The following is an 18,488-nucleotide window of genomic DNA, read 5'->3' on the forward strand; positions in this document are numbered from 1 at the left end:
ACGGCGGTGGACTACATGGGAGTTCAGTGACATAGCCATTATGCTATCTGCTGGTCCCCCAGTGATTTTCTTGATAAACTTTAATGGGATTAAATTTGTTCTTAGAAACCAGTGTTGTATCTACCTACTTGATTGCCAGTCAAAAATCTCTTCTTGGGACCAGCAGATGGCATAATGGTTACATTGCTGACCTTCCACATGGCCGACCGTAGTTCAAATCCTGGAACTGGAGGCTTGAAACTCAAGCGCCTGTGCGTGTGTGCCCCAAACCTCAAGAGAATAGGAGAGGAGAGATTGCAGTGTGGCCATCCCCCTGGGGAGTGACTTCTTGCTTTCTGTCTGGCTCTCTCTGGCAATCACTTGTGCCCTATAGCAAAAATCTCTCTCAGAAGAAAACTTCTGTTCTTCTATGAAACGTTTTTTGCATCTAGCCTATCAGTGATTTAGAACCATTTTTCCTTATAAAATACCGTCCTGAGAGTGACTCTTTGAATTGGCTTTTGAGAGGGTTTTCCCTTTGCATTATGATTACAATAACGCCTTGACACATGCTCACATACATATTCTTTTGGCAATTGGTGGCAGTTTGGGGAGTTTTAGAAAAATTCCTTTAAACATTCAGGCAGAAAGCAGTTCTATGTAAAGGAACAACAACAACAGAAAGACTTCAGACTTCTCATCTGTAACACTAGATGCCAGACAACACCTCTCAAGGAAAATGCTGTAGACCCAGATGAACCATTGGTCATTCAAGTGCAGGGAACAGCAGAACTCTTTTCAGATACATGTAGACTTAGAAAAATGCCCACATTCCTGTCCTGAAGAAGACCTTAGCTGCATTTCACCTGTCTGAGCGATGAATAAAGATAAACTCTAGAACAGAGAAGGTATAGTTTAAAAAGGATTGACAGTGAGTGGTAAAACGACTTAATCTTAGAATTAAGTCTCAGTAACTAATTGTAGAGATAACTATAAATGAGAATATAAAAAATAATACTTTTGCATTTAGAGCCACCCCCTTTCCTACTTTGATCTAAAAATCCTGGAGTGAATCAAATGTGGTAACTGAGTCAGTGAGGTTGGGTGGCAGGGGCTAAGAACATATATATAGAAAATGACCAAAGAGGAAACACGACAATCACTAAGATGCTAGGGAAGACTTCACAGGGAGCAATGGATGCACTTAGGTACCAATACTCCATTTAAAAAATCCATTTTTTTCAAAGAACCCTTCTGACTTTCTTGAAATTCAAATTAGCATCGCAAAACTAAGAACCATCCATGTGAGGGACAGCTGATGCTCAGATAGATGTAGGCCGTGTCTCTGGGTCTGTGGGAAGCTCCAGTGACGACATCAACATGACAGAATCTTGAAATACTGTTACAAAGGCCACCTTTTTCTCTACCATGTTCCCCTTAAAAGGAGCCATCTTCCTTTCTCCTTGAAATCAAGGCTTTCCTCTGTACTTTTGGGAGAAACCAAACTTATGATGGCATATTTCAGCCTTGAAAAGAAATACCAACCACTGGAGCATGGAAAAAAGTTTGTAAAATAAAGTTTTATAGATAAATGGTTATAATGCAAAACTATGCATATGTTCAGGTTTAAAGAAATGGAGAGAACAAGACATAGCACAGTAGTTCAAAAGATTTGGCTTCTGTACTGTGCTTTGCTTGGTGTCTTGAAGGTGGCTGACCTTTCGAGGTGGCCCAAGGGGAGGTGTCTGTCTGTTCTGTGTAAGCTACTGTGAGGTCCATGCTGGTCTCTTCTCTGTGAGGCTGGACATAAGAGCTTCCCACTGCCCCTTGGGACTGGGGGAGGGTGTGGAATGTGTGTCCCCGCTTCCTCTCGGAGTAAGATGTTATCCTTGCCCCATGACAATTTCTCTGCTGTCTGTGTCCTGTGGTTCAGGTAACATCTGCAGACATTCTGCATGTTTCTGTAGGCCTGTCGTACCATTGCTCAGGTTCCATTGTAGATGCAGATAGTCCCTACTTTTTCTTTCCTTTTGCTGATTTCGTGGGAATCAAACGGGCCTTGTTTGGGGGAGCAACTGTAATACCACCTGTATTCACATTGGCATCCTTTTCAGTCTTCTTTTCCTCCTGTAAAAGTTCTCTGCAACAAGAGTCGCATGATTAAACATTCTTTTTTTCAAAACTAAAATTACAGAAGCTTTTCTGTACACTTTGCTTTTCTTTAATCGTCTGATTTGCATGTATTTATTATTCTAGGTTGGCGACAGAGATGATTCCAATCTTTATATAAATGTGAAACTGAAGGCTGCTGAAGAGGTAAAGCCTTGAGCAATGGTGCTGTCACCCTCCCCCCCACCTCCACCCAAATCCTATCAGTTACCCCCTTGTTCTTTGTACCCTTCCCCATAAAAACTTATACCACCCACAGTAGGAGTTCACGATCCGTTTTGCAAGTCAGAAATGGGTGGCATAGAACTGTGGCCTAACTCTGGTTAGGCCTCGAATATTTTCTCATTAATGATTTTGTTACTTTCTAAAGAGCAGGAATAGGGGACATGAAATTGCTTAAGTACGATAGTGACTGTTAATAAAGGAGGGGCCAGTATGTCACTGGACTCCTACATAGTCAACTGTGGTTTGAGTCCCAGACCTGGTGGCTTAAAAGTCACACTGGGTGTGTATGCACACCTGCCCAAAATCTCAAGAGGAGAATGGAGGAGAAAGGATTGCAGTGTGGCTATCCCTCATGTGGGTGATTTCTTGCTTGCTGTCTGTGTCTCTCTGGTGAGTGTATGTGCCCTATAGCAGGAATCTCTCTAAATAAATAAGTAAATAAGTAAAGTGAATGCTGAGTGGATTGAAAAGAAGGACAAATTCTTCAGAACCCATAGGGTGAAATGATGACTAACACTTCTTAATTTGTTTTAGTCAGAGCATTAAAGAAATGGACCCATACCTCAAGGTCTGTTACCATTTACCTGTTTTAAATGGTCATTTTTACAGATTGGGATCAAAGCTACTCACATTAAGTTACCAAGAAAATCCACAGAAGCCGAGGTGAGCTATTATGAATCGATTGCACAGAGGGCAGTCGCAGTGCTTCCCTCTCAGGTTTTTCGTAGAGGAACTTTAGGGACTGATAAATTTTGCATATGTCAGATCTCCAGGTAATTTTTTCTTCATAGGCATCACCTCTAGAAGATCCTTGAAAATACCCACAAAGTAACTGGTGTTCTGGGGTGTGAACATTTGGTTTTCAAAATATTACTGCAGCACTATTTGCTTCTAGATCACCTGCAATATTTATTGAAAGAGATTCTTTTAAAGCCCAAGTATTGTTCTAGTCCTTTGGCCTAATGGTTAAGAGAGCTGGATCCTACAAGACCCCAGCGACTTGAAAAACACACTGGGTACATGTGCGTGTGTGCCTAAAATCCTAATAGGATGGAGAAATGGCAAAGAGATTGTGCCATGACCATGCCCCACTGGAGGGAACTTTCCTGTTGTCTCTGTCTCTGTTGTCTTGTGAGCACATGCACCCTCTGACAATTATTAAAAAAAGACCAAATATGTGTTCCATCTATATTGATGTTCAAGATCAGTGGTGGCTCAGGTCAGAACAGTGGTTGCCTGTGAGTAGGGGGAGTAACTGTAAAGAGGGTGGAAAGGAAAGGAACCTTCTGAGGTCATGGAAATGTACTGCATCCGCACTATCCGGGATGGTAGCCACCACCTGTCGGCGTCCGCCCCAGGGCTTGGGTCTGGCTGAATCATGATCAGAGGGCTGCTGCTGAGGAAGAGAAAGAGGACGAGAAAGAGAAAGCCCTCCATCTTGCCAGGACCTGGGAATTGGAAAGAATGAGACAAAGGGAGAGAGTAGAAACGGACACAGGCAGCCTGAGCCTAAGTAGCTCAAGCAACTTGTGCCGCCCAGATGAACTGGATGTCTTTATTTATAGTACAAGGAGACATTACACATGTATGTTTCATGACATTTCATGGATTGGTTGCCAGGTTACAGACAATAAGAAGCAGTTAACAAGTCTATAAGAGATTAGTCATACCAGGGGCCAGGTGTATCCCTTGGTGGTAATCCCATCTAGAGAAAATCTCATCTTCTTTTCTAATGCAGAGAACTAGCTGTTAGGTGTGGAGAAGGAGCTAAAGAACTTCTCTATAAGGAGTGTACCACCACACCCAGAGAAGTCTAAAGAACCTTTCAGATGCGGAGCAGGGATTGGATTTTATTAATTGGGGTCAAGATGTTTCTTGAAGTCCATCAGATGTGTCTGTTGGAACGCCCCTAGCAATTTCCACCCTTGCTCTGTCTGCAGCCAAGGTCAGGGAAAGACAAGTTACAAGGTTCTGCCAAACCCCAAAAGAGCAGGTGGTGTTTGCTCAGCGCATGTCCCCACACCTCAGACTCTCTCTCTTAAACGTGTCCCCACAACCACCCTCATGGGGCTATTGAGAGTCAATTAAAATGAAACGAGATCAAAAATTGACCTCCTCTTTTGCACTAGTTTGTTTCCAATATGTAATAGCTGCCGTTGTGTTGCAAGGTGCAAATTATAGGACATTTCTGTCATCACAGAAAGGATTATTGGGCATTGCTGTTCTGGGTCTTGATTCAGATGATTATAACATGGGTATTACTGTTGTAGTAATAAGTATTAAAGTTCTTGGGTTTTTTATTTGATTGGTGTCTTACCACATGCTTGGGGGATACGTTTTGTGTTAGAGTCTCTCAGGATTCAAGGGGGAGGTACTATAAACTCTTGGGGGGAAATGAAATGTGATTTTTCTTTTCTTTCTTTTTTTTTTGTCTTGGCAAGTGTTTCTCCCCCTTTTGATTTCTATGTGGTATACAAGTTATATGTGGTTTTACTTTTAGGTGTTAAAGCACATTATGTCGTTGAATGAAGACTCCACTGTACATGGTTTCATCGTACAGTTACCTTTAGATTCAGAGAATTCTATTAACACTGAAACAGTGATCAACGCTATTGCACCTGAAAAGGATGTGGATGGGTGAGTGTAGCTTGGCTTCCTATTTCACATTGCATGATTCCATTTGTGTTACATTTCTATTTCAGGAGCACACCATATTTGCCTCTAAAGAGTAAAGACACCTAATTACCTCTATTTCCTCCTTATTTTTGCTTCTTCGTTATTTTAGATTGACTAGTGTCAGTGCTGGAAAACTTGCTAGAGGTGACCTAAATGACTGTTTCATTCCTTGTACACCTAAAGGATGCTTGGAACTCATCAAAGAGACAGGTAAAAAACAAACCAAGCAATGGAAAGCACCATTTCTTAGAGCCTGCTCTTGATATGTGGGGGTATTTAAGAGGTACAGTATGATCTGTAAACAAATGAATTTAATTGGTAGAAGCACGTGTCTACTAGGGGCTTTATTTAAGTTCTCAGTGTTCTCAACACTCCTGTGAAGTAGTGCAAGTATTATTCGATAGGTAAGAAAACAGGCTCAGAGATCGAGTAACTTACCCAAAAGAGTAAAACCAAGATTTGAACTCAAGGTTATTGAATTCAAAGCAATTTATTTATTTACTTTTAAAATGATTTTATTTTATTTAATATTATTATTTGTTTTTATTTGCTATGTATTATCACCAGAGAGAGACAAGGAGGGAAGAAATAGAGAGGAAAGTGAGAAAGCAAGTTGCCAAGTCCAGGACTTGAACCACAGTCTGACATGTGGGAGTCCAGCACCTTAACCACCATACCATGTTGGCCCCCAAAGCAGTTTATTTTTGTGGAAAAAAAATAATAATAAATAAAATAAAACAAAAAACCTATATGGTAATAAGAATTCAGAGAATATGAAAGTGTACCCAGTGAAAAATCTACATTCCTGAAACTGACGCTGACTCTCTACAGAAGTTCTAAGGCTAGACAGATGGCTAGAAACATCTCTTGGCATCTTACCATTACCTACTTAGAACCCTGGTATTTTCATTTCATTATGAGTACTTTTAGCAGAGGTTATTTTTTTTTTTTTTTACAAGGAGTTGCATCCTGTTGAGAAGTAGGTCAGCCCCAGCAGCAGTAGTGTGCATGGATCAGCAGGCTGAGGCCACATAGGAGGCCTGGGTTCTGGGTTCAGTTCCTGGTCGACTCTAAAAAGCCAGATGTGTCGTGCACTTGTAGTCTCAGCCTCACAGGAGACTGAAGCAGGAGATCACAATTCAGGGAAACCATACACACACACACACACACACACACACACACACACACACACAGTGAGAAGTAGGTCAGAAGTTTCAAGTGGAAAGTTTTGACTACCACAAATGAAAATTTTCTGTGGTTGGCAAGAAAAGGTCAAGCCATGTACCTTGGGACAGCTGTTACAGTTCAGTCTTACAACAAAATGTATATTCTATTTTTAAAAAATAATTATTTTATTTAACTTTATTTATCTATTTTAATGTGACCATAGAGAGACAGAGAGAGAAAGTGAGAAATCAAGCCGCCAGATCTGGGACTTGAACCACAGTCTGCCATGTGGGAATCCAGCACCTTAACCACCATACTGTGCTGGCTCCCAAAGCAGTTTATTTTTGTGAAAAACAAAGCCCCTAACTGTACATTCTTAAGCATATTTAGCAAATAATATATCACAGTTCCATAGCAACAAATCCCTGGAGCTAGAGCAGATGCAGGTGTCCCAGTTTCTCTTATTGATGGTGAAGCTACCATCTGCCCTAATGCAGGTTCAGGTCTTCTGCTAAATCCTAAAATCTACAGGTCCAGCAGGTGGCGTGGAGATTAAGGGGCTGAATTCCACATGGCCAACTTTGTGGTTTGAGTCCTGAATGCAGCGACTTGAAAATCAGCCTGGTACTTGTGCATGCTCAAATTCCTGAGAGTAGAAAAGAGAAGGAATGGCAGTGGTGAGTGTACATGCCCTATGGCAAACTGAAAAAAAAAAAAAAAAAAAAGATATAGTAAGTTTCTTTTTCTTCTTTTCTTTTTTTTTTTTTTTTTTTAAGTTTTTACCATAGGGTGTGTGCACTTGCTGGAGAGGGCTGGAGAAAGGGAAAATGAGAAATCACCACTCTGGGGGGATAGCCATGCCATAATCCCCTCTCTTCCATTCTCCTGTCAGGATTTTGGGCACACACACATATACCCGGCATGATTTTCAAGCTGCCAGGTCTGGGACTCGAACTACAGTGGGCCATGTGGGAATCCAGTACTTTAATTACCATGTACCTGCTGGCCCCAGTAAATTACCTTTTAAACACTTCAAACTTTGAGGTCTTTACCTCTACATGTTCATGATGTTAACATTATAGAAGAGCTTATTTTTTTCTGCTGAAGTTGATTTTTATGCAAGAAGTATAATTTATCAATAAACACAAACTGCCTTAATCAAGGGTTGTTGCCTTCAGTCCTGCCTGGGTACAGAAGCTCAGATAGAATCCATAAGACCTTCTCTCTGCTTTCCTCTGCATGGGCAGCTCAGTCTCAGGGTCTTCTTGGTGACCCCAAGCAGCTCCATCCTCATGCTTCACAGTTGAAAGATTGGATCTCATGGGCGAGGAGTTGCAATATGGTCACTTGTCCACTATTGGGTGCTCACCCAAACCATCCCTGTTGAGTAGAGTATGAATTGGTCCTGAGAAGGTCATGGGTATCTTGCCAGAACGGTGGATGGTGTGTAAGCAAAAAGAAACCTACTACAGTTAAATTTCTCTTTTCACTTCTCTGCAAATAACCCTATAGCTCAGGCCCTAAGCCAAAAGAGAAATGTGAATGAGGAGCTGCATAAATAAGCTTAACAAATTTGGAAAGAATTGCTGATATTAATCTGATTCCCTTCATTTCTCCCCACCCCATTACATACACCCTATTTGTTATAACTGTTTTCCCCATATAATTTAATCTGATCTCTTCTTCCATATGGCTGTTTAGCTGTGTGTCAGGGTTTCTTTTTTGAGTGTAGGTTTTCATCCCACTCTGCTATGACTCAATGAAGGCTCTTGGCTAAAGCTGCTCTCAAAATCCCACAGCAAGGAAGACACATGCACAAGTCCGGATCTGTAATTGAAACCCTAGAGTTGAGAACATTATTGCTGAAGAAAGAATGTTTTTAGGAAGGTTTCTGTTTGGTGAACCAGTTTTTATGCACTTGTAGTTCTGGGTTTTCCCATTGTGGTGGCATGCAAAAGAGAACATTTTCCTTCCCCAACTCTGATATGCACACTGGCTTTTCTTTCAGGGGTACAGATTGCTGGAAGGCATGCTGTGGTGGTCGGGCGCAGTAAAATAGTTGGTGCACCAATGCATGACTTGCTTCTGTGGAACAATGCCACAGTGACTACCTGCCATTCCAAGACGGCCAACCTGGACAAGGAGGTAGGGCGTCCAGGGTAGAGGAAAAAGAGTTTCATCCATGTGTGTGTGTATGTGTGTGTGTGTGTGTGTTGGGTTCTTTTCACATAATGGGAATAGTTTAATATATAAGTGCTAGGACATGGTGGCACCCGCCCTCTAGCGAAAACATTTAAGTACTAGATGCTGCTACGTACCTAATCTTTATTATCTCATTAAACTCCTGTAACAAGTCTGTGATTCTTGTTTTACAAGATGAAGAAGCAAGTTCGAATTGAAAACTTGCACATGTTTATATAGAGTTTGTTCTGCTCATACACTTTTTACCCTGGTATACCTCATGGTAGACAGAGATTAGCAGTAGAGGGGTTGCCCTCATTAGCTAGACCCCTTGGGATGACAGTGGCGGCCTCAGATGTGGAGTGCTCCACAGGAGATCACAAGCAGTGATCACAAGACATCTGTAGCAGTTGGTTCATTTTCTTTTTCCAATTTTATATTATAATTTATTTGCATTGAGTTGTATATTGTTATGCCGTATAATAGGGTTATAATAGCATGCATACAGCGTGTGATAGTTAAATCAAGGATATTAGTATATACCTTCATGTGTCTGTTAAATGCTTTTTTTTGGAGCCCCTCTGACCATCCTTCTCCCATACAGTTTATGGTATCTACACTTGTCCTCCATGCTGTTTTATCTTTGAATCTTTCAGTTTCTGCCATAGAGTGTAGACATTCAGTATATATTGAGCAGGAATATGCGTGTTTGTTTTTCATACTCTGGCATATTTCATGTAGCATTAAGTCTTCTATTTGCATCCACTTTGTTTCAAATGACAATCTCTCCATTCTTTATGGCTGAGTAGTATATTGCATAGTATATATGCCACATTTTTTCAATCTAGTCATCAGTTCTTGGGCATTTAGGTTGATTGCATGTCTTAGCAATTGTGAACAATGTTGCAGTAAACATGGATGTGCAAGTGTCTTTCTGTTTTTTTGTTCTTTGAGTGAATACCAAGAAATAGGATTATTGGGTCATATGGTAGTTCTATTGATATTTGTAGATTTTTGAGGAACCTCCATATCAATTTCCACAGTGGCTGTACTAATTAACATTCTCACCAACAGTGCAGCTTGTTCTTAACCTCTGCATCTGATTCTGGAGCCCAGGAAGGCTCAGATGTGCGTGTTCCTTTTGCCAGTGCAGTCTCTTATATATGGGGAGAGAGCAGGAGAAATGCCAGCACCTTTTCTCTCGGCTCTCCCAAAGCAGTGCTCAGCGAGAGGTGGTAGCACCCACATTCTGTAGAGGAAAGAGCCACCTCTGGATGCTGTGTCATCCAGGGATGCCATCCTAGGCCTGTGGCTCCAAGCCTGTGCTCCCTCCACCCTGCAGGTTCTTACCCATTTCCCCACCTGTAAAATGCGAATTGAAAGGGGGCATTTTGGCATGTGTAGGAATGAGCCCAGCATATGAAGGGCTGTCAGAAATGGTGTGTGGCTTGTGTTTGAGGCCTTAACCCAATATGCTATGAAACGGGAGACAATAATGAAAATTTAACACAAAGCTCAGGGGTGTTCATTCCATTGCTAGATTTTTTGGGTGTGTGTTTCACTGTTTAATTTCTGAGCTCTAAATCCCTTTTCTCTAGATAAATAAAGGTGACATCCTGGTGGTTGCAACTGGTCAGCCCGAATTGGTGAAGGGGGAGTGGATCAAACCCGGGGCAATCGTCATCGACTGTGGAATCAATTATATCCCAGGTCAGTGTTGCTGGGGGAGGAAGGTGGCTTCCGGTTCAGGGCCAGGTAGAAGATGATGTGGGGATGGGCAGGTGAAGCCTGGCAGAGAATGTCTTGTATCATTTTACACTTGAAGTACTAAGGTTTAGAGAGGTTGACCTGCCTGCAGGTGCACACAGTTAGATGGGACAGGTGCCACTTGGAGGCAGTTGTGCTGGATGTCACGGCCTGTGCTTCTCAGCACTGTGCTCTGCAGCTCCCGCACTGACCTCGTCCGGGGAGAGGGAGTGGAGAGAGGTATCCTTTATCTTCATGTAGACTTCACCGTTACTTTAACAAAGGTAAAGGGTGGATTTCAAATGCAGTGTAATTGTGGCAAAGTGCTGTGAGAGTCCAGAAGACAGGCTCATTTTGCCAAGAGTTCTCCAGGAGCATTCTACAAAGGAGTTCTTTGACCTGGGTTTGCTTCTTGGCAGAGAGGATAAATCCAGCCTCTCAGTCATGTCCACAAGTGCAGTTAGCGTCCTTATTCCCAAGTTACTCTTCATTCCCTTCTTTTAGTTAATATCACCATTCATTCTTTCCTGCTGGTCTGAAACCTTTTAGTTTCTCTCCCAATCTTTCCCTGTAATGAATCATTTTTTAAATATTAGAAATGTTTTCTCCCTTGTCAGTTTTCTTCATCACCCCTGAGTGCTACCCTCTCAGCTAGACAAACGGCTGTGACTGTCTCCCTGCCTCCAGCTGGGTCCCACTCAGATCTCTCTGCATGCTCCGGCCTTGCCAGGTTCACTTCTTTTTTTCTTTCTTTTTTTCTTTTTTTTTTTTTTGAGAGGTTTTCGCTATAGGGTGTGTGCGCTCACCAGACAGATAGAGAGAGAGAGACATAGAGACAGAAAGCGAGAAATTACCCCCCAGGGGGGATGGTCACACCGCAATCCCTTCTCCTCCATTCGCCTCTTGGGATCTTGGGCACGCCCGCACACGTGCTCAGCGCGAGTTTTAAGCCACCGGGTCTGGGACGCGAACCGCGATCAACTACGTGGGAGTCCAGCAACATAACCATTACGCTAACTGTTGGTTCCCCCAGGTTCACTTCTCACACAGGCCTTGAGCCTCTTGCTGCCAAACTGCTTCATAGCCTCGCACTAGCTTCAGTGCACTTCAGTGGCCTTTTATCTCACTTGCACTTTGTGAATACCCATCTTAACTATTGTCAGCTGGCCCACCCCCCTTCCCTGCACATGTTGTGTTTATCTTTTTGCAATTCCTGTGGCTGCATCCTCAGTGGAGCAGGCTGTTGTTTCAAAGAAAATTTCAAGAATACAGCAAATACCTTGTAGATTCAGGAAGAAAACACTCTTTAGCTGAGCAGTGACTTCTGTGTATCAATCCCCACGCTAAACCTTGGACTACACAATTGAATAGGCCTCATCCGTGAACTTCACTTTACATTGCTTCTTCCCCACCTCCTCTCTGTCAGGTCTGTTCCTTCTAAACCTTGTCTGATTTCCTCTCAACCAAGGTTTCATATCTCCTTTTTTTATTTTTTTTCTCCAAATCCTCTTTTCTCTCTTTCTTCTCCTATAGATCTTGGTATTTCTTTTACCATGTGTGTCTTGTGTTGGTATTCTGTGGCGTCTTCATGAGATAGTCAGCACCTCACACAGCAGTCTGTGAGGTGCCCTGTCCAGATATCTGCCTTCTGACTATGGCATTCAGAGTTGTTGAATTGTTGGAGGGAGTTATAGGAAGGATAAATTTTTTTTCCCTTCCCATCTCAAGTTTGAAATGTAGACACTGAGCTGCCAGGAACATTAGTCACTGTCAGTCTTCACCGTTTTTAACCTCCCTCCCACTCTCCTTACCGTGCTTTTAAGACAGTAGCTCATAATTGATCACTCATTTTCTTGTAGTGTAATTATCTAATGGGTGATAAAGAAATTGTTCTCCTACAACTCCTCACTTTAAATACTTGCAATATGACATTCAAACTCGTTGTCTTTAAAACCTAGCATCTTCTATATCATGTTTCTGCTTTTGGTGTTTTCTGGATTAGATGTGAGCAGGAGAAGAAAAATCTGGGTAGGGATCTAGGGACTTGTAGCTAGGTATGAAATGTTGACTTAAACATGACACTTACCATCCTATTCACATGGATTTTGTACATAGATGGTAATAAAATCAAAGCACTATCTTCTCTCCTGGTCAGCAGTGTTTTTTACTGATTTTACGCATATGAGCAAATAGATATTCAAAAGACTCGATGCTATCGTGCTCCGAGGATGGCTGAAGCACTGAGTGACAGGCCAGTGGGTGGGCTACAGGACCTAAAGACTGTTCTTTGTTAACGTTCATTGTAGAACCTAGTTCATTCCACAACTAGGCCACTTCTTGAGGCTTCTATTATGATCATTGTTTGCATGGTCCATTCAGGGATAACATTGAAAGTCTCTTGCCAAATTAAGAATGAATTAGGGACCAGCAGATAGCGTAATGGTTATATCACTGGACTCCCACATAGTTGACTGCGGTTCAAGTTCTGGACCCAGTGACTTGGAACTTGCCCAGGGAGCATGTGCATGCATGCCCAAAATCCCAAGAGGATAAGGGATTGCGGCATGGCCATCCCTCCAGAGGGTGATTTCTTCCTTTCTGTCCCTCTGTCTCTGGTCAGCACATGCACCCTATAGCAAAAACAAAACAACAACAACAACAAAAACTCTCTAATTAAAAAAAAAAAGAATGAATTAAAGTGTGTAGGGTTTTTTCTAAAAAGGGGAATTTTGGGGGGGGGAGATTTTTGCTATAGGCTGCATGTGCTCACCAGAGACAGAGAGAGACAGAAAGCAAGAAATCACCCCCCAGGGGGGATGGCCACAGCGTAGTCCCTTCTCCGTCAATCTCCTCTTGGGATTTTGGGTACTCATGCACACATGCCTGACGTGAATTTTAAGTCACCGGGTCCATGACTCAAACCACAGTTGAATATATGGTAGTCTAGCAACATAACCGCCATGCCATCCACTGGTCCCAAGGGAAAATATTTTTAAAGATTCAAATGTAAAGCCAAAAGTATTGGCCAGAGAAACATGTAAAAGTGGTATCCTGCTAACTAAAGGTAGTTTGAGAAGGCCTAGATTTATAGCATTTTATTTGGAAGGATTATAAAAAGAGGGAACAGATTTCCCACATAATCCTGAGCCATTCCCACCCTATCCTGATCCATTCCCATCCTGTCCAGTTTAGTTATAGACTTCTGTACTGGCCCTTATGATGAGGGGTCCCAAAATTAAATGTGAAGAAGGCATCAAGGTTCAGCTGGGTCTTAAGTTAGATTTTTACATGTAATTTTCCAATGAAAGAGAAATTCTAGGGCTAGGGATAGATAACCAAGATGCTGGTTACTGCAAGCATATACGTAAGTAGAGAAAGTTGTTGTTTTTTCCACTGACCACATCATACTGTCTATGAAACACTGCATTTACATCAGCAGGCTTACCAGTCAACCCTGAGAGGTCTGGTTTGAGAGCAACACTAAGCTCATCAATGTAGCATTTTGTTCTGTTATTACTGGTACGGTGTCTCCTGTCTATGGAGAAACTAAAATGACTAGCATTAACAAATAGAAGGAGACACAGGGGGTATTTTAAGCTAATTTCAGTGTTAAACTGTTGAAACACGTGCAAAGAGCAAACCCATAATTATATTTCTTTGGCATTTTGAAACACGTTTAGCAATTATGAGAGGAGTGTTCTGCTGTAGTTTGTGCCTTTATAATTTTCTATGTAACTATCCCAGCAGTTGTGTTCTCCAGCTCCTTCTAGTACATATAAAAACCACCTTACATATCTAGGGTGGGAAGAGAAAAACCTTATGTTTGGAGAGTGCTTTTTCAATTTCAGGAATGTGCATATTTTCTCATTTGGTTCTCAGCAAGCTTGTGAGGTAGGTAGTGTTAATCCTTCTTTGAATCGCTGGACTTCAAATAAATATGGAGCCCACGGGACAGGGCTGAGGACTAACTGTAGGAAAGCAGATCCTAGAGCCTAGGTCTCTTAATTCTGGTGGGTATTTCTTTGTGTGTAGTTTTTGTTTTTGTTTTTGGCAACACCCTGAAGCTCTCTCTCTCAGTTGTGAGATATGATTTAAAAAAGTGGTGATGTAGTTAAGATTCTACCAGATTCTGCCTCAGAAGTCTTACTGCCTCAAGGTCTAGGCCTGTCCGCCAGCCCCACCCAGAAGCGCACTGAAGCCAAGTGTAGGATGTTCTTTTTGTGAGTGAGCAATGATGCATCATTGGGTTTTGTTCTCTTGAATAGCTATTCTTTGCTGGTAAGATTTGTAGTTGTTCTTCTATCCTTTTAAGGGAAAGGTAATTATATTCTCTGCGTTTAGCATACATTTAAGTAGCTGCTCGTCTTTGGAACTGGATGTTGAATTGTTCCTCCAGCTTATGCATGGAGCTTACAAAATGCTGACAGTTGCTGTAGAAACGGTGTCTGGCAGCTGTGACATAGTTGGAGCTTTGTGCACCCAAAAAATTCCTTTGTAGGCCTTGACAAATTAACATTTGAAAAGGCACTCATTATATACTAGTTGGTTTTAAGAATAAAAACCAGTTGCCACCTGAGGAACCACAGAAGAATTCTCCTGGTCCTGAAAAACCAGGTAAATGTCACAGGTAAAAGAATTTGCTCCCTAAGGCCTAGCAAACATCTGTGATTCTGTAGCTTTTAAGTATATTAGGCACTTGAGCCTGATGGGATTCACACCTTAAAATTCTACTTAAGTTTTGGGAACAAACTATCGTAATTGATGATTTAACTTACAAATAAGCACCAAGATTGAGATTCTGACACTTTGCTTTGATTTCTTTTTCCCTGGACCAGATGATACAAAACCAAATGGGAAAAAAGTGGTTGGGGATGTGGCATACAATGAGGCCAAAGAGAGGGCAGGCTTCATCACCCCTGTTCCTGGTGGCGTCGGGCCCATGACAGTTGCAATGCTAATGCAGGTACCTTTGAATAAGTTTCTGTGATCATTCTGAAAGCTGATGGATTTCAAGTTACTGTTTTCTCCTCAAGTATAAATGTCATAAAACCCACTCAGAAGTTAAATAAAAATGTGAATATGTTGAAGAAAAAAGGCAATGGAAGATCAGATAAATTTTATCAGTCATGATAATAGAAGGATAGCACGATTTTAGTTTCCTTTGGAATATATTAATTTTGTCGACACAAATAACCAAGCACTGTAGAAATCATTAAGACGGTTTATTCTAAACATGAATATGAGTGACCAAGGCCCAGAAACAATCTCTGGTAGCCTAGAGAAAATGTTTTGGATACTTAGATTCATCAACTCTTTTATTTAGTTCTGAGAGCAGGAGACACAGACAGAATCGTAAATCAACGTATAGGGCTTTTACATTGGCCTGTCCCAAAAAGGCAGAACATTTGGAAGCAGGAGGGCTTAGAAATTCTTAGGCTGCTGGATGGTTAAAAGCACAAGCCTTTGTCTTTGATATACTCAAAGTGAACAGAAAAAAATGCCTGAGTTTAACTTTAATAGAGATAAGAAAGCTTCATTATATATCATGTGATGCTATGTTAGAGTTAGATTATAGTGAGCATCCCATAATCACTGACTCAAAGTGGTTTGTTAGAGCAAGATAAATGTTTTCAAATGTGATTTCTGTAGACCCCTTGGGAAGAAACTTAGAATAGGAAGAGTAGGGCCAGCCAGGTAGTGTGGTTGTTAAGGCCACCAGATCCCATATTACCAACTGTGTGGTTTGAGTCCTGGACCCAGCACCTTGGAAAATATGCTGGACGTGTGTGCGTGCATGCCCAAAATCCTGAGAGGAGAATGGAGGAGAGAGGATTGCAGAATGGCCATATCCTTTGGGTTTTTTTTCTCTCTCTCTCACTTTTCCTTTCCCTCTAGGGAGCACACGTACCATATAACAAAAACAAAAAAGAATAGGAAGAGTAGTCAGAAACCTTAATTTTCAAAAATTGAAAAGAGCAAATGCATTGATTTGGCTAGTTTGTTTTTGTTTTTGTGGAGAGATTTTTGCTACAGGACACATGCACTCACTGGAGAAACAGAGACAGAAAGCAAGAAATCACCTTCTAGAGCGGATGGCCATACTGCAGTCCCTTCTCCATTCTCCTCTAGGGATTTTGGGTACACATGCACATGTCCCTAGTATCAGTTTTAAGCCACTGGATCTGGGACTTTAACCGTGGTCGACCGTGTGGGAGTCCAGTGCCTTAACTACTACACCACCTGCTGTCCCTCCCTACCTCAGCATTTTATTGGGTTGTCAGGAAAATCATGACACATTTTCCCATAGAAAAGCATAGACAAATATTCATGACTTTCCCAACAACCTAGTAGGTGCCTGTAGACTGTTGCCTAGAACTGAAGAATGCTCAGTTTTGTGATTGAACTGGGGTAGCCTGGGGTTTGAGGTGGGGATTCAAATAATCACCTCTTCTAAGTTCCATCTGTTATTTTGTTTAGAGCACAGTAGAAAGTGCAAAGCATTTCCTAGAGAAATTTAAAACAGGAAAGTGGACAATTCAGTATAACAGCCTTCACCTCAAGACACCTGTTCCAAGGTAAAAATGAAAGTTCTGCTGATTTAAAACTGTGAGCTGTTTGTTTTCAGCTGGCAGATACCATAGGTACATGTGTGCTCCCTCTGAAAGCACCATCAGTGGTTGGGGTCAGGATGGGAGGGTCATTACTAGTGTGGGATTAGTTAAGTAAAGTGAATAGACATTGATAATCTCTTTTCTTTGTTTTTAAAGTGATATTGCTATATCGCGGTCTTGCAAACCGAAGCCCATTGGTAACCTGGCTCGAGAAATTGGTCTGCTCTCCGAAGAAGTAGAATTATATGGTGAAACAAAGGCCAAAGTTCTGCTGTCAGCACTAGAACGCCTGAAGCACCAGACAGATGGGAAATACGTGGTGGTAACTGGGTGTGTTTCATTAACTTTGCCAACTGAATCTCAGTATTAATCCTGATTAATTACTGGTGGTTGTATTTGCATCTAGCACATATATGTGGGGGTGTCTTTAATTTGGTTTTAGCATTTTCACTTATGTTTGGTTTCATTTAATCCTTAATGATCTTTGTGAGATAGCTAAGAGTAGATTATAATTCTTCAGAGAGATTGTTCATCTGGGTTATACGTATAGTAGGTCTACAGATTGAATCACTTTTTTTTTTAGCCTAGAATTTATTTGTTCGTTCAGTAGATCTATTACTGGGCTGTTACGTAAAACCAAGTTTCTAGGGGCCAGCAGGTGACGTGGTGATTAAGGCACTAGATTCCCACATGGTCAACTGCTGTTTGAGTCCCTGACCTGGTGGCTTGCTTTCTCACTTTCCCTCTCTCTGTCTCTCTGGTGAGCACATGTGCCCTGTAGCAAATTAAAAAACAATAATAATGATAAATAAAATTAAATAAATAATTATTTTAAATAAAAATAGTTTCTAAGATTGTAAATTGAGGTGCCAGCAGGTGGTGTGGTGGTTACAGGTGCTGAACTCCCACATGGCTGACTGTGGTTTGAGTCCCAGACCTAGTGGCTTGCTTTCTTGCTTTCCCTTTCTCTCTCTCAGTCTGTCTGTCTCTGGCCAATAAAAAATAATAACAACAATGGAATTAAATACACCAATAATTCTTTTTTTAAAAAAATTATAGATTGAGAAATTAAAATTATAGCAGTGTGTCTCTACCAGGTAAAGTATATTTGCTACTTCACATAATTACAGCTAAGACTCTTGGGAATATCCCTTTTAGGGCCTGTGTCTGTCTTTTATAGATTGAGAATAATTCTCCAGGGTCTGCTAGATCTGACTTGGTGGTTCTTATAAACGTATTTCCATAAGTAAACCTTTTCCTCTTTTGTCCTTTGCTTTCATCTTGAAGAATAACTCCGACGCCCCTGGGAGAAGGGAAGAGCACAACCACCATCGGACTGGTTCAGGCCCTCGGTGCCCATCTTCATCAGAATGTCTTTGCATGTGTGCGACAGCCGTCTCAGGGCCCCACCTTTGGAATAAAAGGTATTAATGGGGAAAGGCCCTGGGCGGCCCGATGGCACCTACCTCTCCTCCCAGGCCCACTTCACTCATGAATACTTAGGATGTCTTCAACTCATCTGAAATGACACGAATGTCCTCCTCACACTCTTGTTAGTGCTTTTGGTGGTTTTCATCAGATCACCCCAATTCCAGTTGTCCCTGTTTGACACCACATAGGGATTCCCTGGGCTGGGTAATGTATGGTGAGGGGTATTTTTATTTGATCTTAATAGTCAGTTGTCACAGTTGAGGGCCAGCAGTTAGCGTAATGGCTATGTTGCTGGACTCCCAC

The 18,488-nt window shown here is 41.7% G+C and overlaps 1 protein-coding gene across 1 annotated transcript in view; it reads left to right on the forward strand.

Moving 5' to 3' along the window:
* MTHFD1 (methylenetetrahydrofolate dehydrogenase, cyclohydrolase and formyltetrahydrofolate synthetase 1) overlaps positions 1–18,488 on the forward strand; it is an 82,083-nt gene that overhangs the window by 30,869 nt on the left and 32,726 nt on the right. The window contains exons 3-12 of the mRNA XM_006142398.3: positions 2,236–2,295; positions 2,983–3,036; positions 4,874–5,010; positions 5,159–5,259; positions 8,225–8,361; positions 9,996–10,107; positions 14,979–15,106; positions 16,621–16,718; positions 16,911–17,084; positions 18,042–18,178. Of these exons, the coding sequence (XP_006142460.1) occupies positions 2,236–2,295; positions 2,983–3,036; positions 4,874–5,010; positions 5,159–5,259; positions 8,225–8,361; positions 9,996–10,107; positions 14,979–15,106; positions 16,621–16,718; positions 16,911–17,084; positions 18,042–18,178 (1,138 nt within the window). The remainder of the gene's footprint in view (positions 1–2,235; positions 2,296–2,982; positions 3,037–4,873; positions 5,011–5,158; positions 5,260–8,224; positions 8,362–9,995; positions 10,108–14,978; positions 15,107–16,620; positions 16,719–16,910; positions 17,085–18,041; positions 18,179–18,488) is intronic.

This window comes from Tupaia chinensis, unplaced genomic scaffold (assembly GCF_000334495.1).
Source record: "Tupaia chinensis unplaced genomic scaffold, TupChi_1.0 Scaffold000075_1, whole genome shotgun sequence".
Classification (NCBI taxonomy): domain Eukaryota; kingdom Metazoa; phylum Chordata; class Mammalia; order Scandentia; family Tupaiidae; genus Tupaia; species Tupaia belangeri.